General features: G+C 36.1%; 1 protein-coding gene across 5 annotated transcripts in view; it reads right to left on the minus strand.

Moving 5' to 3' along the window:
* Nucleotides 1–13,669: 13,669 nt before the first annotated feature.
* The window catches only part of ZFX (zinc finger protein X-linked), a 65,225-nt gene continuing 51,377 nt past the window's right edge, over nucleotides 13,670–27,517 (minus strand). For all 5 annotated transcript variants that reach the window (XM_060002178.1, XM_060002179.1, XM_060002177.2 and 2 more), the window contains 5 exons: nucleotides 21,755–21,904; nucleotides 21,391–21,534; nucleotides 20,773–20,925; nucleotides 20,093–20,233; nucleotides 13,670–19,247 (listed from right to left, as the gene is read on the minus strand). In XM_060002178.1, the coding sequence (XP_059858161.1) occupies nucleotides 18,064–19,247; nucleotides 20,093–20,233; nucleotides 20,773–20,925; nucleotides 21,391–21,534; nucleotides 21,755–21,904 (1,772 nt within the window). In that variant the 3' untranslated portion in view covers nucleotides 13,670–18,063. The remainder of the gene's footprint in view (nucleotides 19,248–20,092; nucleotides 20,234–20,772; nucleotides 20,926–21,390; nucleotides 21,535–21,754; nucleotides 21,905–27,517) is intronic.

The following is a 27,517-nucleotide window of genomic DNA, read 5'->3' on the forward strand; positions in this document are numbered from 1 at the left end:
CAAAGAAGACATACAAATGAACAATGGGTTCATGAAAAGGTGCTCAACATCACAAATCATCGGGGAAATGCAAACCAAAACCACAGTGAAATATCACCCCACACGTTAGGATGGCTATCACCAAAAAGACAAAATATAACAAGTGTTGGCAAGGATGTAGAGAAAAGGGAACCTTTGTACATTCGTGGTGGGAATGTAAATTGGTGTAGCCATTATGGAAAACAGTATAGAGGTTTCTCAAAAAATTAAAGATAGAACTATCATACAACCCAGCAATCCCACTTCTGTGTATAGATCTAGAGGAAACAAAATAAGTATCTCAAAGAGATATCGGCATTCCCATGTTCATTGCAGCATTATTCACAATAGCCAAGATATGGAAACAATTTAAGTGTCCGTAATGGATGAATGGATAAAGAAAATGTGATATGTGTATATATAATGGAATATTATTCAGACTTTAAAAAGAAGGAAATCCTGCCATTTGCAACAACATGGATGAACCTGGAGGACATTATGCTAAGTGAAATAAGCCAGACACACAAAAATAAATACTGCATGATCTCACTTATACGTAGAATCTAAAAAAGTCAAACTCATGAAAGCAGAAAGTAGAATGGTGGTTACCAAGAGATAAGGGTAGGGGAAATAGAGAGATGTTAGTCAAAGCGTACAAAGTTTCAGTTATGCAGGATGAATAAGCTCTGGAGAGCTAATGTACAGCATGGTGACTAAAAATAGAGCTACCATATAGTCCAGCAATCCCACTCCTGGGCATATATCTGGAAAAGATGAAAACTATAATTCAAAAAGATACATGCAACCCTATGTTCATAGCAGCACTATTTACAATAGCCAGGATGTGGAAGTAACTTAAATGTCCATCAACAGTGGAATGGATAAAGAAGATGTGGTACATATATACAATGGAATATTACTCAGCCATAAAAAAGGAATGCCATTTGCAGCAACATGGATAAACCTAGAGATTATCATACTAAGTGAAGTAAGTCAGACAAAGACAAATATCATATATCACTTATATGTGGAATCTAAAATATGATACAAATGAACTTATTTACAAAACAGGAACAGGCTCACAGACATAGAAATCAAACTTACGGTTATCAAAGGGGAAAGGGGGAGAGGGAGTTTATAATAAGGAGTTTGGGATTAGCAGATACAAAATACTATATATAAAATAGCTAAACAACAAGGTCCTACTGTATAGCACATGGAACCATATTCAATATCTTGTAATAAACTATAATGGAAAAGAATCTGAAAAACAAGATATATATATGTATGTATAACTGAATCACTTTACTGTACACCAGAAACTAACACAATATTGTAAATCAAGTATACTTCAATTTTTAAAAATTAGAAAAGAAGTTAAAAAAATTTTAATGCACAAAATGCATTAACAGACACTGAAACAAAGAGGATACATGGATGGTAAATGAGCATATTAAAAAATGGCCAAAGTTACTAGTCATTAGGGAAATACACATTAAAACCTCAATGACATAGCATTACACACCTAATAGAATGGCTAAAAAAATAAAAGTTACAATACCAAGTGCTGACAAGCATGCAGAACAACTGGAAGTCTCATACATTGATGGTAATACAAAATGGTACAGCTACTCCAGGAAATGTTTTGACAGTTTCTTATAAATAAACATACACTTACTTACCACATTACCCAGGAATCTCACTCCTAGGTAATTACCTTACATAAATGAAAACTTATGTTCACAAAAACATCAATGTCTACAGCAACTCAAATCATAATTGCAACCCAAATGGCCTTTAATGGGTGAATGAATAAACAATTGTGGTACAGCCTTACAATGGAATACTACTGAGCAATAAGAAGGAACAAACTATTACATGGATGAGTTCCAAAGGCACTACACTGAGTGAAAGAAGCCACTTTCAAAGGTTATATATTGCATGCTTCCATTTATATGAAATTCTGTAAAAGGGAAAACTATAGTGATAGAGAGATTATTGGCTGCCAGGGATTAGGGGTGGGATGAGGGTAGGATTACAAAAGGGCAGGCTGAGAGAGATTTTTAGGATGATGGAATCTTTCTGCATCCAGTTTGTGGCAGGGGTTACACAAATATATACATTTGTTAAAGCTCATGGAACTGTACACCAAAACAAAAAAGAATCATTCTTATTATACGTTAATATCTAAAAAGCTCTTAGACTTTTACACCAAAAAGTCAATTGTACTGTGTTATTTTAAAATAAAGTAAAATAGGGGCTTCCCTGGTGGCGCAGTGGTTGAGAGTCCGCCTGCCGATGCAGGGGACACAGGTTCGTGTCCCGGTCCGGGAAGATCCCACATGCGGCGGAGCGGTTGGGCCCGTGAGCCATGGCCACTGAGCCTGCGCATCCAGAGACTGTGCTCCGCAACGGGAGAGGCTGTGATGGTGAGAGGCCCGTGTACTGCAAAAAAATAAATAAATAAAAATAAAATAAAAAATAAAATAAAGTAAAATTAAAAAAGAATTTAATGTCAATACATAACCACTAAAATGGCTACAATTTCTAAGAGAATGACCACAACAAGCATTGGTGAGGATGTGGACCAACCAGAACTCTCAACACGGCTAGTGGAATTGGAAAATGGTCCAACTACATTGGGAAAAAAGTTTGGCTGTGTCTAAAATGTTAAACATAGACCATACAAACCAATCACTCCATTTACCCAAAAGAAATGAAAACATATGTCTGCACAAATACATAAATGTTCATGGCAGTTTTATTTGTAATAGCCTAAAACTGTAAACAATCCAAATGTCCACCAACAGGTGAGTGTATAAAAAGATAGTGGTATATCCATACAATGGAATAACACTCAGCAATTAAAAGGAATGAACTATTGGTATATGCTGCAATATGGATGAAACTCAAAACAATCATGCTGAGTGAAAGAAACATGACCAAAAAAAAAAAAGAAAAGAAAAGAAAAAGAAAGACAGAAAAGAAATGAAAAAGAATAGTAGGGTTAAGAGCAGATTACATGCAGCCAATGACAGAATTACTGGTAGGTCCAAAGAAACTATCCAGAATGAAGTATGGAGAGACTTAAAGGATGGAAGATATATTTTAGAAAGAATGAGACACAGGGGATACAATATAGAGACCTAAAATATATCTCATTGGACTCCCAGAAAGAGAGGAGAGAGAGAATGGAGAAGAAGCAACATTTGAAGAGATCACAAAAGTCATTCATCTCTGGTTTCAAGAAGCCCAACAAATCCTAAGCAGTATAAATGAAAAGAAATTCACACCCAGACATATCGCAGCAGAATTACAGGGGTGGGGAAAGCACACAGAAGGGAAGAAAACTGATTACCTTCCAAGGAGCAATAGTTAGGTCAACAGCTGACTTCTCAATGGGAACAATGGAATCCAGAAAACAATATAATGAAAATAACTGCCAACCTAGTAGTCTATATCTAGGGTTTAAAACAGGCAGAGAATTAAAATATATGACAACAGTAGCATTTAAGTTGGGGAGACTAATCTATAGTCCTTACATTTTCTCAGAGAATATAAAAGTACCAATTAACATTTGACTTTCATAAGTTAAGAAACCACATTGTAATGTCCAGGGTAACCATTATTAAAACAGTAAAAGAAATTTCTTTTATTGGCAGACCAACAGAAGGGGAAAAGTGGAGTAGTAAAACACAACAAATCCAAATTAAAGCAATTAAATAGATGAAAGGTAAATATGCATCTAAATTTACTCAATAATCACTAAAAGTGGGAAAACCAGATCTTATGTGCCCAAGAATGTGATGCAATGTGAAGCACACAGCACCACCTATTAAGTATTCTTGCCAAAAAAATGAATATGAATCTAATCAAGGCTTCAGATCTAACTACCCATTTACAAGAAATAAGAGCAACAGAAGAACAAGTTAAATGACATCCAGAGGAAGCAACCAGCCAAATGTAGTCTGTGAGACATTCCATATAACAAACGACCTGATTTCTCTGAAAAATTAATTCCATAAAATCGGGTGGGTGAGTGGGTGAAGAACTTTTTTTTTTTTTTAATGGCTGTATACAACATTTGTTGTTTTTGCATTTGCTGCCAGGAATGCTTACCACAAGTTCAGGGTCAAGTTGTAGATAGTAATCTGTGACTCTCGAAGCATGAAGGCATCCACTCTTCCTGAGTCCATACCTGGACTCAGTCTCCACTTGGCTTGCTTGGGTTGGTTTAAGCTGTAAGCTAATTCAAACCTTTCTACACAAGCTGTGTATACATTTCACACACAGATCATCTATGACCCTGGTGGTGAAATCTGACAAGAACAACATAAAGTGGTTTATAGCACTTATTGATTTTAACTTGGCTAATGTCCCAAACTAGTTAGGAGATACGGCAGTACTCAGCAAACTTCTGTTATTTGAATAAGAGTCAATTAGGGAAATTTGGATATGGATTGGATAATATATGATAAGCAATTATTGTAAATGTTTCTACATCTGATGATGGTGTAGTAGTTATATTATTTTAATGCCATCTGTTTGAGAAGCATACTTGGGTATTTATCAGTGAAACTACATGATATCTAGGATTTGCTTTAAAACAATACAGCATAAAATGGGATGGGAGGTATAGATGAAAGGAGACTGGCAAGATAGTGATAATTATTGAATCTGGATAATGCGTAAGTGGGGGGCTATTATCCTATTCTGACTGCTTTTGTTTACGCTTGAAATTTTTTATAATAAAAATGAAGAAAATATACAGCAGGTTAGACAAGTATCAAATATATATCACTGATTACATTAAAACAATTACAGTTAACAAGACTAAAATTGTATTGAATTTTTAAAAATTTGCTTATATACTGCTTACAAGAGATTAATTTTAAAACATGAGGACACCATAAGTTTATAAGTAAAAATATTTTTTAAAAAGGAAAATGTTAAGAATGATACATTTGTAAGCACATAATAAGCCCCCAAACTTTACAGTATATGGGCATTGCAAAGAACCAAGAAAGCCAAGACACACTTGAAGAAGAATAAAATGGGTAGACTTGCCCTAAGAAATATAAGAATTATTCTTAAACTATATAAGTCATGGGACTGGTATCCAGAATACATAAAGAACTCTTTCAACTCAATAACAAAAAGACAGATAACCCAATTTAAAATGGGTGAAGGATTTAATAGACATTTCTCCAAAGAAGATATACAAATGGAAAGCAAGCATATGAAAAAATGTTCAACATCCTTAGTCATTAGGGAAACGCAAATCAAAACCACAATGAGATAAAATTTCACATCCATTAGGATGACTATAATCAAAAAGACAGTCAATAACAAGTGTTGGCAAGAATATAGAGAAATTGGCACCCTCGTATGCTACTGATGGGAATGTGAACTCCTGCAGCTGCTTTGGAAAATAGTCTGGCAGTTGCTCACAATGTTAAACATAGAATTATCATATGACCCAGCAATTCCACTCCTAAGTATATATACCCAAGAGAAATGAAAATACACATACATGCAAAAACTTGTACACAAATGCTTATAACAGCATTATTCATAATAGCCAAAATGTAGTAAGTCAGAAAGAGAAAGACAAATACCATATGATATCACTTATATGTGGAATCTAAACTATAACATAAATGAACAAAACACACTCACAGACATAGAGAACAGACTTGTGGTTGCCAAGGGGGAGGGAGGGTGGAGGGGATGGATTGCAAGTTTGGGATTAACAGATGCAAACTTATATATAGAATGGATAAACAACAAGGTCCTACTGTATAGCACAGGGAACTATATTCAGTATCCTGTGATAAACTATAATGGAAAAGAATATGAAAAAGAATGTATATATATGCATAACTGAATCACTTTGCTGTACAGCAGAAATTAACACATTGTAAATCAACTATACTTCAATAAAATTAAAAAAATAATAGCCCCAAAGTGGAACAACTCAAATGTCCATTAACTGATTAATGGATAAACAGAATGTTGTATATCCATACAATGGAATATTATTCTGTCATAAAAAAAGAATGAATTACTGACACATGCCACAATACGGATGACCCTTGAAAACATTATGCTAAATGAAAGAAGCCAGCCAAAAGGAGCACATGTCATATGATTCCATTTATTTGAAATGACCAGAATAGCAAATCTACAGACACTGAAAATGGACCACTGGTTGCCAGAGGCTGGGAGGAGAGGGGGACCAGAGAATAACTGCTAGTGGGTACAAGACTCCTTTTGGGGTGATGAAATATTCTAAACTTAGATCATGGTGATGGTTGCACAACTCTTTGATTATACTAAAAGCATGGAATTGTATATTTTAAATGGCTGGATTTTATAGTACGTGAATTATATCTTAAGATGTTTTTTAAAACTATAGTAATTCAAACAGTGTGGTAGAGTTGCAGAAAAAGACAAATGACAAATGGAACAAAACAGAGAACCCAGAAGCAGACCCACATATGTAGGAATATTTTCCATATTACAGAGTTGGCTCTGAAAATCAGTGGAGACAGTATTGGTTTTCAATAAAGAGCTGAACTTGTATCAATTCGAAATTGAAAAAACTTAAATTGGATGCCTAACTCATACATATCCTAAAACTGATTCTGTGGATTAAAGACTTAGTTGTGATGAGTCAAACTTTAAAGCTTTTCAAAGTAACGTCAGAGAGTATCTTCATTACTGTAGGAAAGGGAAGGCTTTCCTAAGACACATGAAGCACTAAACAAAATGAAAATATTTCAGTTTTAGTTCTTTAAGATGAAGACCTATGTTCATTAAACAAAACAATAGAAAGAGTAAAATGGCAAGCCACAGAGCAAGAGAAGATATTTGCAGGGATTGCTAAATGACACATAGCTGACAAAGGACTAATATCAAGAATATATAAAGAATGTGTATGGATCAACAAGGAAAAGGCAAACAATCCAACAGAAAAATGGGCAAAAAAAAATCCATACCGGCTTTCACAGAAGAGGTAACATGAATGATCAATAAGCATGTGAAAAGATGCTCAACATTATTCATATTTAGGGATATGTTAAAGCCTCAATGTAATTTTTTTTACACACACAAAGTTGGCAAGACTTAAAAGTCTGAAAATATGCTTTGGTGAGAAAGTGTAGCAATGGGACTTCTCATACACATTGTCACCAAAACTTAATATTTTCTTATTTTACTGGTGAGAGTGTAAATGGGTTCATTTTGAAACAAAGCTTGGCACTGCATGTTAAATTTGAATAATGTGAGAAAAAATATTCAGAAATAATGGCAATGTCTGTGACAATTAAATGCTCTCATTCTTGCTAGCTTAACAAGATTTATAACATACTGAGAAAGGATATGGGGAACTCTTATCCAGCACTATGTGCTAAGCATTTAATTAAGATCTTTTCACATGCTTCTTTATTTAAAGTTGAGGCAAAAGGTGTACCCAGACTGCTGGTATTTTATGGCAGGAAACTTCTGACTGAAGTTCCTCCTACTAGATAAAAATAACTCAGAAGCACTGTTAGTCCATGAGGACAAGCTACACATTTACAAACATTACCACTCTCTAGCTTCTTTCTTCAAGAGACATAGGTTTCAAACATTTAAAGTTTTCAGTACAATAATAATCACATGGTGGGATGTGGAATTAAAGAGATTCTTTCTTCTAGGCGCCATTTTATGACCATAAGACAAATCCAGAAGATCTTATATGTGAAAGATACGAATACTCACAGAAGCAAAATGCCAGTCAGAGAAGTAATAATTATACACATAATATATGGAAATTTCCTTCAGCTAAAGAAAGACTTGACCCATCAGCAAGAAAAGGCTCAATAAATAACTTCCAGACATGATTAAAACACCACACACACACACACACACACACACACACACACACACACACACACAACTATATAGATATAGATATAGATATATATATTGTAATGACATTTCTGAATTCCACAGATTTTTAAAAAACCATATAAACTTTAGGAAACAAAGGAAGAGGCAACATACACAAAAGAGAACCAGTGAAACAACATCTACTAACTGTGAAAAGTTTATACCTCCCAACTAAGATAGCATTTGTCTTAGTTGGGAAGGAAAAAGTAGATATTTTGGGGTAGTCAAGGCCTCAGAAAGAATATAATACACCCACATACCAGACATGAGGGAACAAACATTTGGTATGTGTCAATCAAATGACAATTTATTCAGCACAGAGATGTCAAATGGGGAAAGATGAATAAGAAACAACAGTAGCAATGAATCCTGCAATGTACACTTACATATAAATAGATTATGATAGCGTGACTGAGGATTTGTAATATAAGCGATAAAAAAGGATTTTTGAAATAGGAAACACGTATCAGACAAAACAGAATTCAAGATCAAACGTTAAAGAGGACAAAAATTGATGCTCTGTACAGTCATGAAGAAATGTCATGTATCTATGTAACAAAAATCTACAGATGCCAAATACGTAATGCAAAACTTGAAATACAAGGAAACTGAATAAAACACCAATATGATGGGAGATTTTAATATTTTTTCAGAAATTTAAAAAGGATATAAATAAGCAGGTCACTGAAAGAAAAATCCAAAGAAGATATACTGATGGCCAAGAGGCACATGAAAAGCTGCTCAACATCACTAATTATTAGAGAAATGCAAATCAAAACTACAATGAGGTATCACCTCACACCAGTTAGAATGGGCATCATCAGAAAATCTACAAGCAACAAATGCTGGAGAGGGTGTGGAGAAAAGGGAACCCTCTTGGCACTGTTGGTGGGAATGTAGATTGATACAGCCACTATGGAGAACAGTATGTAGGTTCCTTAAAAAACTAAAAAGAGAATTACCACATGACCCAGCAATCCCACTACTGGGCACATACCCAGAGAAAACCATAACTCACAAAGACACATGCACCCCAATGTTCACTGCAGCACTATTTACAGTAGCCATGTCATGGAAGCAACCTAAATGCCCACTGACGGATGAATGGATAAAGAAGATGTGGCGCATATATACAATGGAATATTACTCAGCCATAAAAAGGGATGAAACTGGGTCATTTGTAGAGACGTGGATAGACCTAGTGACTGTCATACAGAGTGAAGTCAGAAAGAGAAAAACAAATATCGTATATTAATGCATATACGTGGAATCTAGAAAAATGGTACAGTTGAACTGGTTTGCAAGGCAGCAACAGAGATACAGATGTAGAGAACAAATGCATGGACACCAAGGGAGGGAAGCAGCAGGGGTGGTGGTGGGATGAATTGGGAGATTGGGATTGACATGTATACACTAGTATGTATAAAATAGATAACTAATAAGAACCTGCTGTATAAAAAACAAATGAATAAAATAAAATTCAAAATAAATAATAAAAATCAGGTAGTCAAAAAGTAGCAAGAATATAGATTTGAAAATATAATCTATAAGCTCAATTTTATCTATAAATTTATATCAGTGATGGAAAAATATACATTATACTAATATGCCTGTATTCTATTCCCCCCCCAAAAAAATCTTATTATGCCTTGTCTAAAAAGAAAACTATAAAATTCCAAAAAATGTAGAGGATATACAGGCTATACTATGAACCCAAACCAATAAAACTAGAGATCAACACTAAAGAGATTAATAAAAAAACTTTTACTACTCGGAAGTTAAACACTATTGTAAAGAAGAAATAAAAAGTGATATGTAGAACTATCTAGAAAGCTATGAAAAAGAAAAATTCGTATGTAATGGACATAGCTAAGATTGTACACCAGAGGAAATGCAGCTTTCAAGGAGTTCGTTTGAAAAGAAATGACAATAAATGAAGTATGAAACATAAGACGTTTTAACTAGATAACAAAATAAACAAGAAAATAGGAAAAAATTAATAACAATGCAAGAGGAAATTGATTAAATACAAAACCAAAAAATATAAAGAATAAATAAAATTAAGAGCTGTTTCTTTGATATTATCTATGAAACAGCCAAACCTATGGAAGCCTGTTTAAAGAAAACTGAGAGAAAAAATATACAACATTCAGGATGAGAAAGGAGGTATCACCAGAAATGCAAGAGAATAAAATAATTATGAGAACATTTTGTGCATCTTTATGGCGATAAATAGAAAATCTAGAAAAGTGGTTCTCAACCTTGGCCACACATTGTCATCACTTGGGCAACTTGGAAAATTACTGATGCCTAAGTCCCTCCCAGAGATTCTAATTTAGTTGGTCTGGGGTGTGGCCTGGGCACTGGGTAGGTCAAAGGCTGCCTCATGTGATTCTGATGTTCGATCAAAATTGAAAACCACTGAATTCTTAGAGGGCTTGGACCATATGGTCCATGAACCAGCATCACCATCTCCAGGGAGCTTGCAAGAAATGCAGTATCTTGGACCCCACATCAAGCCCACGGAATCAGAATTAGCATTTTCACAACCTCCCCTAGGTGACGTGAATGCACATTAATGTTTGACTAGAAGAAATGGATGATTTCCAAGGGAAATATAGATACGAAAATTTATTTAAGAAGGAAAGCTGGTGGACCAATTAGTGTAGAAGAGGTCGTTAAAGTAAAAACTTACCATTTACAAAGAGGCATCAGACCCGAACGCTTTCACAACTGAGTTCTATCTAATCCTCAAAAGTCAGATAATGCCTCTGGTTTTTTTTTAATTCTTTTTTTTTTAATGCCCCTGGTTTTTAAACCATTCCAGATTATGGAAAAGTTTCCAAGTTTATCTTATGGACTTAGCTTTACATTGATAGTCAAACCTTGTACAAAACAAGAGAACACCAGAATTATGAACATAGATACAAAAATTCTAAATAAAATATTAGTCTATTTAAGCAACAATATATTTAAAGAACTGGGATTTCCCTGGTGGTCCAGTGGATAAGACTCCGTGCTCCCAGTGCAGGGGGCCCAGGTTCGATCTCTGGTCAGGGAACTAGATCCTACATGCCACAACCAAGACCTGGCACAGCCAAATAAATAAATTTATATATATATATATACACACATACATATATATATATTTAAAGAACAATAAAAATTACCTAAGTAGCATGATTTTATCCTGGAAATGCAAATATGGTTTAACTTTAGAAAACCCATCCATGTAATTCAGTATACTTCATTACATCAACAAAATCAAGTAATTATATCAATAGGTCGCTAAAAGACAGTTGATAATATTAATTAGTCATTCCTAATAAAATCTCTAAGTAAAATAATAGTGGAAGGAAACTAACCTTGGTAAACACTACTTTTCCAAAACCAACATTATACTAAGTGGTTAAGTGCTGAAATATTGCCATTAAAAGCAGGAGTTAAAACTAATACAATGTAATATGTCAATTATCTTAATTTAAAAATTTTAAAAAGGGAAAAAAAGGCAGGAGTAACAGAAATGCCTGCTATAATATATACTATTCAGCATTGTTTTAGAAGTTCTAGCTAACCTAAAATAGAAAATGGAAATAATTGACATCTTTTTGCAATATGACTGCACACACAGAAATTCAAAAGACTACTAAAGCGAATTAGAATTGGGAAGATTACGTGGTAAAGTAGCTGGGTGCATGAAAAGTATATAAAGATCAATAGATTTTTCTCTTCTCTAACAGTATCTAGGTTGACTATATTATGATGGGTACAATCTCTGGCCAAGTTTTTCACCTATTAAAGAGATAGAGCTTGGTCTACTTTCCCAAAGGGATGGATACGATATATTAAGTGACTTGCAAAGATGCATAATCTCATTTTTGTCAAAAAAATTTACATTCCTCCAAACGTCCTCTTGCTCTCTTTACGTATCTATCTTTGTACAGTTTTGTATGAGCATGAAGGGAAGGCATACAGTCTGTTAACTATGATTACCTCAAGGAAGTCAGCTTGAAGGAAGTGTAGGGATGAGATCATTAAGTTGTCTTTATACTTATTTTGTATTGTACAGCATGTTACAATAACGTATTTTACAACTGAAAAATCTAATAAAACTCAGTCAAGATATTTTTTAAAGGATAATAATGTTCTGGGTAATGGGATAAGAGGGGAAGGCATTTTACTTTCTTCTCTGTATCATCCTGAACTTTCCATATTCTCTCCAAAAAGAATGTGAATTAAAAAAATTTTAAGTCAAACAACAGTTTCAGAAATACTTGATGTCTGAAAATTGCTGAACATAGAATAGAATCAATGCTGTGGTTACAAGACACATAGAAGATTTATGTGTATGGACTAAGATTGGGAGAGAACAGAGATGAACAAGCCCCTTAATAAAGCAAAGTGGCATCGCAGATCATCATTTTTCCAAATTTTGTTATGAAAATATGCAATAAAAATAACTTGCAAGATTTCCATCTTTGTATAGTTAAATAAATTTGCCCTTTAGAAGTTGCTTTTTCTGAAGAAAAACTGAAGCATACTACCCTGGGAGAAACAGGAACTACACCTTTGAAAGTCTGTCACAACCACCACCTCGAGAGGAGGAAAACACGAATATGCAAGGCCAAAGGTAAAGACCTCTGCTAGTGGGCCAATGCCAGAGGGTAACCCAGAATTGGACTAACCCTTTTTTTTTTTTTTTTTTTTTAAATGAGAACGGCATAAGGGACCTCTCCTCTGCCTCCCCCGGGAGGGCTGGGGAGGATGCTGCAACCCTTCGATCCCGTTTGCTCCACTTCTCTGGTAGGAGACCAAGCAGTCTCTCTATAGCTCACAGAGGGTAAGGTGGGCCCCACACCTTTGTGACTGGCTGCATCAGTCAGGGCCTAGACTGGAAATCCATTTCCCTCCTAGGGAAATTCGGCCTCTGGGTCTCTCAATCCAGCTTTACTATATGAAGTCACACACCCAGTGGGTGGTTTCCTCTTATGTCTATTTTCAATGTGGTTAGAAACCAGAGAGGAGGACGGATGTGATTAGAACCTTCCAAACCCCATCAGATGGCTTTGGAATACCTCCCCTTATTTCAAAGTTCAGGCAAAAGGAAATGGGCTCTGCATTTAAAGCCAAACACAAGCATGAAGGAAAAGCAGAAATTGGCCTCTCTTGAAAAGTAAAATAATATAGGTCTAGTTAACTATTCCGTTTTCATCAATGTGTTTAGATATTTCTGTGGTAGTTCACATCACGAATGAATAAACGCCATCTAAAAGTCCTATGCAGGTTTTCTGTAGCCAACTATCCTAGTGGCTTTACAACACCAGCACGTCACTACAACGCCAAATCCCTTGTGTTCACCAATATCAGCAACACAAGTAACACAAGAGACCAAAAGAATAGGAAAAACCAAGTAAAGGAAAATAATTCTTGATTTTTTACTTTGACTTCAAACTTGGTTGACTAAGAATTTCCATCTCAGGGGCCATTAAAAATGATTTTAAAGTCCGAGCAGGTGCAGATGCTATATCTACGTGCAACAGTGATACTTTCATTGGTGCTAGAAGTGCTGAACTACTGAAGTGGTCACATCACTTCCAGCTTATACCGTGTTGGGGATTTATTAACTGTGTGATTTAAGCCTCATGTCCATGTATGTGTGTGTGTGTGTATGCCTTGTCTATAGCCAACACTCCACTAGGGTAACTTAAAACAAAATAGGAATTTATTTACAATAGCAAAGATGTCAAAAATAACAGGAACAATATATAACAAATCCAAGAATTGTTTTATGAAAAAGGCAAACAATACATACACAAAAGATAAAACAAAATCCAAAAGGGCAAACTTAATTTTGACCTTATCTAAACAGCTGCAGAATGTGGCAAAATAGTTTTTCAGATATGAATTACTTAAGTAATGTTGGGCCAATTCAACACACACTTTTCAGTCCTTCTTTTTTACTTGGTGAATCTTCCTCCGAATTCTATTTACCTTTGGGGAATGTAACTTTGGGGAGGTCATACAAGATTTATGAAATACATACAGGCTATTTACATGTGTACTAAAAGATATATGTATTGGCTGACAGGCTCACATTTCAAAAGGACTAAAGTGATATGAAAGTGAAGGTATAAACTGAGTCCCATTTCACCATCACTGCTTCCTTCTGGGGTTTGGGTGCGTGTGTGTGTGTGTATGTGTGTCTTGTCTACTACACAAAATGAATGCACCAGTAATTTTTTAAGTTCCTCAAGTGCTCTAAAACAGCGCTTCCCAAACTTGAGCATGCATCAGAGTCACTTGGAGGAGGTGTAAAGACACAGATCACTGGGTCCCACACCCAGTTTCTGATTCAGTGAGTCTGAGGTGGGGCTGAGAATTTGCATCTTTAACAAAGTCCAGGTGATTATAATGCTGCCGCTGCTGCCAGGCTTTGAAAACCACTGCCCTGAACTATCGCCCTTTCAAGATTTCAACTGGTCAAGCTTTTCCTTCCATGAATCCTAGAATTTGTGAGAAATAAAGGAAATTGTTAATACTGAGATTCCCAGAGTACTGAGCAGTACACTATCTGACTGGTTGGCATCACAGACCAGCAAGATGTTATCTGTCAGGTGTTTTACTACAATTAAGTTTTTCAGCATGGTGTGGTTTTGCCTTCTTTATGGCTCTGGACAGTGACATTCACCATGTTTTCTTGATCGTTTACCTCAAATTTTGATTATTTAGTGTTTCAACTATTAGGGAAACACTTGTTCCAACAGTTAAATAACTGTAGGATCTCATCTTTAAAAATCAAAGATGACTCAAATCTATTTCCTTATTTTCTTCTGAGTCCTGATAACTTTTACCTAACTTCCAATTTTTATTATAACAATGATCATTCTCTAGTATGTTAGCGTCTACTAAAGCCCTCCAAACTGGGCACAAAGGGGTAACTCTAGGGCAGGGCTTCTGCTGTGGGGCTGGGCTGTGGACTGATGCTGAAATAAGTGCTCTCAAAAACCACTTTATGCATGGGAAAATTTATCTCAGGGGAATTAGAGATGCTAATAAAACAAATCCTTTATGAAGATAAAAGAAAAAATGAATTTCAAGGACATGCTCATCAAAGGACTCACCAATCACCTCTTAACTTCTCTGAAATGTTACTTGCAAATTCGCAGCACTGAAATATTATTAGTATTTAAATCCAAGTCACAAAATTCAAAGCGATCAAGCATTTCGCATTCCACTGCTGCATATAAGGAATTAAGAAATGGGGAAATGAAAATAATCCACTGCTTTTGATGTTTATTAGGTTTACAAAAACTGTACATATTTTTTTCTTAAGAAAAAGCATTAACTTAGTACTGGTATCAAATAGACTAAACATTAACAGGAAAATATTCTGATTTTTATTTTTGCACGTTATTCTCAAGTACACAATTACAATAATGTCACACATCCCTATATGATTTTCTTTTTATGTATTTTACCTTTTTTACAAAGTGTACAGAGGGAGGGACATACAATATTTAAGGATATTTCTACAGAACAATAACTTATATTATGTCCTTGTAAAAATCTGTACCTCTTTAAAACATTTAACTGAAACAACCATTTTTTTTTAGCTTTGCTAATCAAAATTGTTTTAAGAATTAAAACTAGGTTGTAACTAATGTCAGTTCATAACAATGACTACTGTTTTTTTTCTCTTTATACAGACAAATACACCTTACCATATTCACTTGACCAAACCCTTAAATACCTTTTAAAGGTTTCAATATTGTGCTTTAAAGAAAAGAACTGTGTATGATTCCAGACCATGTAAGAGAAATATAAAGTGTGTAAATTGTTGTGTTCTTTATCTTTCAGTTTATTTAAAAAAATATACATGACCAATTGATATTTTCTGTATTAATTTTTACGGAAGTTTTAAAATCAATAAATTTCCAATTTCGTTTAATTGTTTTCTTTTACATTATTTCTGGGAAAAATAAAAATTAAGGGAGATTTTAAAGGTTCTCACAAAAAAACAGACAGAGCTTTCAATAGTACTGCAGGGCAATGAATCACACGATGGTTAAGTTACTCTAAAAAAAAAAAAAAAGCACATTATGGGGGCCAAGAGGGCAAAGGCATTCCCTATGCCTTGGCTTTGACTGGCATTCAGGATGGAGTTATACCAGCCTAAAGCACTTGATTCAGAACTGGACTAAATCAACCTAGCACTTCAGAGGCTTGCCACACACCAAATATTAGATTTCTCACCCTATAAATATAACTCTTGCATACAAATATCAACAGCAAAGAGAAAGATGAAAGCTAAAAACCTAATAGCACAAAGGGGATGGAACACCATGATGAACTGGCAAGGCAGCACAAGTGGGGAGAAAACTCCAAAATCTCCCATGATGTACCAGATACTCATGTGCCGATAGCCAATTTAAGGGATCCCAAAACCTGTTTTCAGTTCTCCAAGATTCATCTTAACATAACCAAATTCTAACTAACCAAGTTCACTTTATGAATTTATGACTCTGATTCAGAACTCTCTGTTAAAAAGTGTTAACTTTCAAAGAAAAACGAAACTGTGAAAGACTTGGTGACGTTCCAAATAAGGCCTCAGATTTTCCTCATGCACTTAAAACACACACCTTTATCTTCTAATCAAAGCCAGCTTGAGAGTTAAGGTTTTGAAAGGTTGCCAGCTGTAACGAAGAAGTAACAGAGCAGGCTGAACTTGCCCAGTGTAAGTCGTAATTAGCACCCATTCTGTGGTACATGGAGCAACTACTTCCTTAGTCCCCTCACTTGGGGACACAGAATCCCTTCATGGGCTTCTCAGAGAGAACTGAGGAAGTTATGTCTGGATTCTCATTAGCTTTTCTGAAAAATATAAAGGCATGGAGCTGAAGTTATATGAAAACATTCTATCTAGAAACATCTTAACTTCTATTTTTCAGTTACCAAAGATATTTAAAAGAAAATACCTTTACTCTTTAAAAATACTAGTGTCCTTATTTTCCTTCTAATTCTTCACCTGAGTAGTCTCTCCAAAGAGCATGATTTACCAAATGCTCTCTCATGCATCCCTGCATCTTTCATGTTATTGTAAATTTAATACTTTTCATTATAGATTTTCAACAACTACTACTTGGGGTTGTGTGTATAAATATGTAAAATAAGCAATACACACAGATACATGTTATATATATGTGCATATACATAAGTCAGGGTACATTTACATATATAAAGTTGCAAAAGATCCTACAAGCCACGAATTACCTCTAGGAGATTCCAAATGCAGTCCTCATTAAGTCTCATCTGTAGCACACAACCATTCCAACACAAAGCAGCAAAGACAAAATACAACAGGATCAAGCAAAATTTTTCAATAAAGTTTTCTAAAAGTTTGCTATGCTGACAAAAGATGTAAATACTCCAAAGAAAGCACCCCCAAAAGTATATTTTGTCTGAACAAAACGAAAGGTAAACACAACCCAGCCACTGCTCTTTACTCAGCGATGCCAGGGACACAAAAGCTCAAATGGAAACTTTGTCATGTGGTCTGAAAATATTAAAACAAGATGAGTAAATGACTCCCATGTTAGGATAATTAGACCTGACCATAAAATCTCCCATTTCTATTAGTAGATGTCTCTGACGATTTTATTGTGAGAAATTTATGGGAAAAAAAAATAAGTCAACATGAGTACTTTCAGAGTTACCAATCTAAAATTACCTTAAGTTAAATGGTCTTAGAAGAGTACCATCAAGGTAAGCAAGGTAAATATTTAAATAAATATAAAACTTCTAAGATAGAAAAACTCAGTATAGAATCAGGGATTACTTTATTAAAAGCTTGCTGCTGCAACTTGCTTGTTGCTGCAACTTGCTTGTTGCTGCAACTTGCTGCTGCTTTTCCCCATTTATTAAACAAACTGAATAGAATTCAGAACACACTACTGAACAAATGGTAAAAAAAAAAAAGTCAACTAGAAGCAATAATTCTATTTGTACACAGCATAAATCAATATACAGTATTGTATGTGAACGAGACTGTGGCTTTAAAATGAATTTTCTGCTTCAAGGCCAACATCTCTACAAAAGTCTGTAGAAGTATTGTTAGGGCAGGCCAACTTCTTTATGATGTCGCATTATGTGCTGGTTCTTTTCTGAAGGTCTTCGGAACCCTTTCTTGCAGTACTCACAACGGTGGGGATAGTCTTTCGTATGAATGGAGATAACGTGCCGTTTAAAGCCTGAGGCATCTGTAGTGCTATACTCACAGTACTCACACTGATATACTTTTCTACCACTGTGCGTCTTCATATGCTTTTTAAGCTCATTCTGTTGCCTAAATCCCTTTCTACATCTCTTACACCTAAACGGAAGATCTTTTGTGTGAACTGAGAGAATATGGCGACTTAGAACGAATGGATCTGCAATCTTAAAGTCACAATGTCTACACTGGTGCATTTTTTTACCCTTGTGGGCAGCCACATGTTTCTTCAGTTCTGAAGGCCTGTGAAAGCCTTTATCACACATATCACACTTATGGGGGTAGTCCTTTGTGTGAACTGAAATTATGTGTCGTTTCAAATCGCTTGAGTTCGAACTCTTGTGGTCGCAGTGCAAACACTGGTGTGTTTTGCTTTCTTGGTGGATAAGAGCATGTTGCTGCACCTCTTTGGTATCTGAGAAAGTCAGAAGACAAATGTCACACTTGAATGGCATCTCTTTACTATGCTTAGTTTTTACATGCGTTTTCAAGTTAGAAGAGTCTGCAGACCTATATTCGCAGTACTGGCATTGGTACGGCTTCTCCCCAGTATGGATTCGCATGTGCTTTTTGAGCTCTGATGGGTGACGAAAACCTTTACCGCACTCCACACATATATGAGGAAAGTTCTTGCTGTGGACCGCCAAAAGGTGGCGATTCAACAACCCTTGTTCAGCTGTCTCATATTCACAGAATTTACACTTGTGCATTTTGTTGGCTCCTTTTTCCTTATGCACCATTTTGTGAGTAAACAAAGCCCCAGCGTGAGAGAAATGCTTCCCACATTCGTCGCATTCGATGGCCTTCTCTGCCTTGCTGGTCAGCTTGTGGCTCTCCAGGTGGTTGTGTAAACTTATCTTCTTGTTGGTAGTGTAATCACAGTCAGTACAGCGGTACTTCTTCTTGGTAAGGTGTTCAGGATGGTTTTTCATGTGCCTTTTCAAAAAACCTCTCGACTTAAACTTTTTCCCACAAATCATGCAAGGATAGACAGTCAAGGGATGTCCATCAGGGCCAATAATTATTGCTAAGGAAGGAAAAGAAAGGAGCATGAGTGATCAAACCAAGTTCTGTTTTGGTTTCTTCAAGAATTTAAAGCATGTGTTCTGAACATTATTGGGCAAGTACTCCTATGTTAGGCTATTTGCTACTTAGCATCATTCCTTTTACAATTTTTCAACATAAGAGATACAGCAGCCTTATCAAAAAGAGAACCTGGTCTGGAAACTCCATTCAGTATGACTGTACCAACCTCACTCCCTCCAGTTTAAAAAAAAATAAATGAATATATATGTAACTTCTACCAACTAGTGACTGCAGCTGCATCAACTGAGAAATTGGTGGGAAATTATTGATAAAAACAAAGTTTCATAATCACAGTTTCTGCTTTGGTTATTCTAACAATATAACTTATGTCAATTTAAATATGTCTACAGAATTTTAATATGCAAATCAGCATACAAGAATAGACAAGAATATGTCACAAGAACTGAAGTACTTGCCTTGCTGCTCTGTAAAGTATTCCTGCTTTATGCTGACATAATCAGATTCTTTAAATATATTTGGTTTTTAAAAAAAGTTAACGCTTCCAACATCTTTGAGGGATTTCTTCTCATATCCACATAAAAATCACCCGAGTTTTGAATTTTTTCATCCATGTTTTACCCGCTCCCCCTTTTTTCTTTTTTTAATCCAAGGAAATCATTCATGAATATCACTGAATTCTTAAAATTATATTTTCAAATTCAATACACAAAAGCTCTATGTGGTCTAGCAGCTAAAATGTCATCACAACACCTTTGGGGATACACACTAGAGTTTCATCTGAGAGCTCGCAAAGCACGCTGCGCTGTGGAACTCATGTGCCCTCACCTGTTTGGTACTGCCTGGAATCAGGTCTTCTCCTTTTCTTTGGTTTTTGTTTAGCCAGTCTGCCAAGCCCAGCAGACTCATCTATGTGCAAGAGGGCACTTGCAGTGCCATTCCGGTTTTCAATTCCATCAGAATTATTACCTAACAATGCGCATTAAAAAACAAAATTATACAGTATTATAAATTATAAAGAATTAGGGACTCTTTATTAACTATAACAACGAAAGTTAGCCATGATACTCATGAATGACAGAAATTCCCCATTCTAGGTAATGGGTTTTATGACCACATTTATTATGGCAAGACCATAGGAAATGCCTAGCTTCCAAATCTAAAAAACACATGTCAGCATTTTGCCCCATGGCCATGGACTCCCTTGTTGTCTCCCAAAATTGTAAAGTCATGGGCCACATATAATCAAGATGAAAAGTTTCAGCTTGAAAGCCTGTGTACTTCTTGCAGTACTTCCTTCTACGTAATATACACATGAAGGAAATTCCTGTTAAAAATAAAGACAAAAAGTAGACTTTATAATCTTCCTCTACTCTTATGCAAATCAAATAACCCTTACAGGGTACTGGTATTTCAGATTTCTGAAACCTAAGACCACAGAAACCGTTTTCAATCATGAATTCATGTTCAAGAACCAATTCAATCCCAAGAGCTGCAACGCGACTTACCGTAAGCTGCTGCCCATGCTATTGGCATGAAAGTTTTGATTTCATTGTCATCGATTTGCTGTTCATGTGCAGCAGCGGCTGCCGCTGCGGCAGCAGCATCCTCCTCTCCTACAATCACTTCCATATAAACTTCGTCTGCAATTTCTGCAACATCTGAGTAGAAAATTATAGAAACTTGTGTGACCAGGTTTACAGAGATCACAGGAAAAGATATTTTCACTTGAATTCAGTTAATAGACAAGTAGAAAGAAGGTTCACATGTTATATACCTAGAACATAGCTTTCACGTAGTAAGCACTCAATAAATATTTACTGAATGAATCTTACATTTCTTGGCTTTTCCCATAATGTGCTTTTTTAATAATCTTATTTTCCATATTCTTTTCCATTATGGTTTATTATAGGATACTGAATATAGTTCCTTAATTTGTTTTTAAAGCAACATTCTAAGCACACATAATAAGTCATTGATGCTTCCCTTGAAATACAGCAGAATAATAATCTCTACAATAATCCTACTTGTTTCCTTCAGATACTGGCCATATTTTTTTAAAAAAGAAAAAAAAATAGAGCTACAGGAACATAAAATTCTCTCCCACAAAAAGGCCACCTACTTACTTAAATCTTCATCTTCTTGCTGAGAGTCGTTGACAGTCATATAAACCATCTTTTCCCTTGGCACACGAATACTGCTATTTTGATCAAGTAGTTCAACTCCATGATCATTCTCAGGCTCACTCTCCACAATGTCTACAGTGCCACCTATCAGACAAGATGAAGGCTCCAAGAATTTATGTGAAGACTTCATTTCCACCTGTTTCACTTACTACATTTTACATACTTTTCTACTGCTATATTGGAACCCTTGCTTAAAATGTTATCTTCAGAAAAGATTACAAATATTCTCAGTCTAAACCACCAAAAAATAATTAGGTTGAAGTGTTTGATCAGGAGGTATACTATGCTGAAGGTTTCCTCTTACCTAAGTCATCCTCTCCAGGGTCAGCTTTAAAAATGTACACCTTGATGACTTCAGGGCAAGTGCCATCCACTTTACAAGGATCGATTTCCGACTCTGCATCCATGGTCATCCCAGAGGAACCATCGTGTTCTATTTTGCCAGCATCATCCACTAAAAAGGCAGGAAATACATGACAAATAATAATAGCAGATATTTAAATAAAAGTTACCATTTTCAAAAGCCCTTTTTACAAATATAATCTCTAACTTGATTCACATAAAATTGGATGATTTTACCTAAACAAGTACACATGCAGCACATGGTGAGAAATGTGGCTGACTGCTAAGCTAAAGCCAGGTCACAGAGGGCTTTGTACAACCAGGCAGAGGGGCTCATGCTTGACCCTGGTAGGCAGGAGGTTTTTCAGTCTGGTCAGGTGTCACAACCTCTCAGGGAACTTAAAAACACAGGCCCTCGCCAAGCAGTTCTACAGAATCAGAATTAGCAGGGGTGGGGCCTGATAGACAGATTTAAAGGAACCCTGCCCCAGGGATTCTGATCAGCAGTTTGAGAACTTCTGCTGTAGGTGGTGGGAGACTCTTAGGCAGAGCAGTGACAAGGTCAGATCACCATTTCTGCTACACCATGCTGGCCTTGAGAAAGGTGGATTCAAAGGGATCAAAACATAAAGCAGAGATATCAGTTTTGAGTCTACTGCAATAATGCAGGTAACAGGTGACAAGGCCTCAAAAATTAGGACAGAGGTAGTATGGATGGGGAAGAGGGCTACACTTGAGTCGTATCTTAGGACTGAAATCGCAGAACCTGGTGCCCAACTGAAAACTGAACATGACAAAAGGAGCCAAGGATAACCATGGGATTTCTGATATGGGTGACTGAATGACTGGAGGAAGAAATGGAAGGAAATTAGAGAAAGTATCTCTCTTCTGCATGTTTAATTAATTAACTTAAGGTCCAAGGGTAACATCCCTAAAAGCTCTAAGAGCCAGTACCTGTCCCTATCCCTCTGTGATCACAGAACTTTTTGCTTGTTTCTCGCAGAGTATACGATTCACTGTGTTGTCACTAGGGGTGTGTTGCCTCCATCTTTCCCACTGATAGAGCAGAATCTGTATTTTAATTATTCAGTCTTTTAAGACAGAGTCTGGTGATAGCAGACACTCAGAATACTGATGAATCAATGATTCAAGGAATGACTGAGATGTGAAGTCAGCTGCTCGATACTCAAATCTGAAAGCTGAAGGCTGACCCACAGATTTGGGAGCCATCGGTTCCATGTTAACTAAGCCTTGGGATCACAATGAGAAACTGCAGTGTGAGGAAAGAGTGGGCTAAGGATATCCTAGGGAATGTCATGGTTTAAGGGAGGGACAAGAAGAAGAGTTCACAAAGGAACCTGAGAAGGGAAAGCTGGACAGGTTGGTGGAAGGTCATAAAGGAAGCTAGGGAGTTAGAAGTTCCAAGAATCCTAGTAAGGCCCATGGCAATAATGCAGCATGCACCCAAGTCAAAGGGGAATGTCTGCACTGACAACAGTAACCTGGAAGTCACTGGTGTTCCTGCTGAAGAGCAGTGTAGTGAAGGCTATATAGGGTCAGATTAGAGGGGTTGAGGATTCAATGGAAGGTGTGAATTTCTTCAAAAAGTCCAATTTAAAAATGGAGAACAAAGGGTAGAAACTAGAATGCATTGCAGGATCAAGGACTTTTCTGTTTAATTGATTAAAAATACTCAAGCATGCTCAGTCTGTGAGAGAAAATACAATAAAAAGTGAGAGGCTGAAGCCAGAGAACCTGGTGAAATTTTGGGATCAAGATCTCAGAAGAACAGGGAGAAGATGAAACAAGGCATAAAGATGAAGGAATTTTCCTTAAATAGGAGGAGAAATACGCTATCCTTCTGAGACCTGAGAAGTTAAACATGGATGGGAATGAAGCTTATGTTGTGTTTAGAGAAGGGAAAGGAAGACTGTAATGCACAAAGTTGGAAGAATTCATGGCTGGTGGCTTCAACTGTGGATATGAAACAGGAGGTAAGGGCCTTGGTCACCAGTAAGAGAATGGCAGATGGGTTAAGAGCTTGAGAAGCTAGAGAAAATGAGCTGATCCAGGACAAGCTTACCGATATGAAGGTTCAAAGAGACCAGCTGGTTAAATTCTCTGTGGTTTTTAAGAACTAAGAGAGGTTCCCTGAACTGAATATAACTACCTAAATTCAAGTATCTTGACTATGCTTTATAAAAATGACTTGTACAGGGAAAGAATCGACATTATGTCCTTATTTCTGGCCTGATGTGTACTTACCCTTTTTCAAAGCTAAATATTTCTATGACATACCCAGCTGACAGGGCCACTGTTATTTTCTTAAAGGTGGCTTTGGAACTTCAAACTGAGATGCCATTAGAAGGCTGAAGATCTCACCAAACTAGCAGGAGAGTCCTGAATAAATCTGTACGTCTTCAGAGAACTCATCTCTGAATAGTTTGGTATTGTTGATGAAGCTTGGCCTCTTTTGGCAAGGTTTGTCAAAACTGATTCTAACATGTACTGGAAAATCAAATGTCCTTGTGTTTACAAAGAACAAAGTCAGGCTAGCTGTTTTTGCATATGTTGAGTTTGTTGGTACTCATAAGATAAAACCTCTGATGACCAAAATCCAATCACTGTGGAGCTTGCAAAATGTCACGCATTTACCTGTAACTTAGAGTAAGACATTTGTTTGCTTTCATACATGTGTGGGAAACACATCTGAAATATACAGACTTACCAAAGCCTAGCAAAGCTATTCTATTATCAGACAGAAGTAGAATTCACCTTCAGATTTTCACCTTGAGAATGTGTCCCACTAACTCAACCTATGAAATTATTCTGAATATGAAATATTACAGAAGTGATTTGTTTTAAAAAAAAAAAACATTTTGGTGGTCCTGTTAAGTACTAAAAATTTCACTGTGATTTTAAAGTTACCATTAAAAATGAATTTCTAAAAACAGACAAAGAAGGCTTTGATAAAACTGAGTCATCATACTTATGATTTCTGCATAAGTGCCTTTTTCTAATGCTGTAATGAAGAACTAAAGCTTCAGAATAAGGCCTCTCCAAAATAGAAGAGCATAATTTCTGGAAATTAAGGCCACCTCTAATAATAACTACCATTTGCATAGCATTTTGCAATTTCCTTAGCATTTCTATGTACTTTTCAATTTCCTTAGCATTTCTATGTACTTTTCAATTTCCTTAGCATTTCTATGTACTTTTATTTCATTTGATTCTTACCTTTTCCAGATAAAGAAAGGAAAGCTCTGAGATGATACGTGATTTGCCCAGTCAGTAAATAAGTGAGGGGTGGGAGAGAGAGTGAAGAGGTACCTGTCTTCAGAACTCAGACTTCTATTTTCATCTTTTGATTTTTGAAGAAATATATGTTCACTGTATAAAATTTAGTATTAAAAAAATCACCAATAGTCTCACTAACCAGATATTGCATCATTAGGTAGTAAATTTTCTTCTCAGTTTTTTCTATTTAAAAAACGAAAATTGGCATCACAGTTTCCTCAAGCCTTATGTAATAATCATCTTTACATCTCATCTGGTATTTTAAACTTGAAAGCTGAAGAAAATTTGGTTTATCAACGATCTCATTAGCAATAGCAAAACTATAGCAAAATACAGGCGTACCATAATCTTAAGTTACATTTTCTCAGAACTTTGTAGAGATTGTTCCACTGTCTTCTAGCACTGAGTATTTCTGTGTGGATGTCCCTATAATACTTTATCCCCAAAGTTCACTAAACATCACTGTGATTATGACTTAGTGGTTTTATCATTCTGTTAACTTCTTGAAAGAAATATTCAATCTTTATTTCAGGAAAGTTCCTTGAAGAGTCCAATCTTTATTTCAGAAAAATTTCTTCCATTATAAATATTTTTCTAATTCATCAGTTATTCCCTTCTGGAATTTCACTTATGTGCATTTGTCTCCTTTATCTGTCTCCCATATCTATCCATCTTCTCCATAATCATTTATATCTTTTTTTAACCATTTCATTTTTGTGATTTTCTAAAGCCAGGTGTCCCTCTGCCCCCGGTTATATATACTGAGGCATATTTATGCTTATAGTTGTTTCTGTGGTAGCTTTTATCTTGATCATATTTTTACTTTTCAATTTATTTCTGAATTCTGTCAGTTTGTTTTCTGCCTCTATTGTCTTGTAATACATTTTTTGAACCTTTGTATCTCTTCTCTGAGTTTTGTTTTTTTGTTTTTTTTTTTGCGGTACACGGGCCTCTCACTGTTGCGGCCTCTCCCGTTGCGGAGCACGGGCTCCAGACGCGCAGGCTCAGTGGCCATGGCTCCCGGGCCCAGCCGCTCAGCGGCATGTGGGATCTTCCCGGACCAGGGCATGAACCCGCATTCCCTGCATCGGCAGGCAGACTCTCAACCACTGCGCCACCAAGGAAGCCCTCTTCTCTGAGTTTTAAGAGATCATGTTTGCAATTTCACTGAGCCTTCAGGTCAGTGCTAACCAAGAGAACTTTCTGCGATGATGGAAATGTTCCATATATCTGCACTAGCCACATGTGACTACTGAGCACTTGAAGTGTGGTTGGCGCAATTTAGAAACTATATATTTAATTCATCTTGCAATATATTGATATTAAATAAAATAATATTTCAGAGAGCTGAAGAACATGAATCTTCAAAGGGCTCACTATGCATGATAACACAACACATGAAAAAAGACCCACAGGACTTCCCTGGTGGTCCAGTGAGTAAGACTCCGTGCTCCCAATGCAGGGGGCCTGGGTTTGATCCCTGGTCTGGGAACTAGATCCCACATGCCGCAACGAAGATCCCATGTGCTGCAACTAAGACCCGGCGCAACCAAATAAATAAATATTTAAAAAAGAAAAGAAAAAAGACCCACACCTAACTAAACAAAACCCTATGATATTTCAGACCAACAGGGATAAAGAGATGATCTTTAAAACTTCCAGAAGAAAAAGAAACATCTACAAAGCAATGAGAATCAAAATGGCATCAGGCTTCTAAACCAATTGCTGGATGACAGTGAAACATGCCATCACAAATTCTCAGGGAAAATTCACTTCAACCTAGACTTCCGTACCTAACCAAGTTATCAATCAACTTAAAGGGTAGAAAAGAAAAAATACTTTTAGTATACAAATCTAGACTCCTTAGGAAGTTATTTCAATATGTGGCCCAGTAAAATAAGGGAGTAAATCAAGGAAGAACATGGCACAGGGATCCAGAAAACACTGGACTAGTCTCAGGAAATGATAAAAGGAAAATTTTAGAAAACTGTCTGCATTATAGTAAGCCTAAAACGCAACTAATCCAGAATGGATCAGAAAGACAGAAAGCTTCAAGAGGGGAGTCACTGGAAAAAGGAGAAGTCAAAGAAAAAAACTGGACAGAAAAGTAAGTCAAACTTGATAGTGTATTTCTTAGAAGGCACAAACAATTAAGAAAGAAAACCCGTGCTATAAGGGCATAATCAGTCTCAATGACAAAGTCTAATTAAGCTTGAAGTCTTTATATGACCAGTACCCACAAGGAGGACATGGATCAGTCAGTAAATCCCAGCATTTCAGAACCGGAAGCTACCTGATAGATCTTGAAACAGATTATTTTCTTAATTTGAAAGAAAAATAAAGATGATTTTACTTCCTAAATAAGTTACTTCAAGGGACAGCCTGAATATACGTATCTTTTCTAAAGGTTTAACAAGAGTGCCAGGTT

Source organism: Delphinus delphis, chromosome X (assembly GCF_949987515.2).
Source record: "Delphinus delphis chromosome X, mDelDel1.2, whole genome shotgun sequence".
Classification (NCBI taxonomy): Eukaryota; Metazoa; Chordata; class Mammalia; order Artiodactyla; family Delphinidae; genus Delphinus; species Delphinus delphis.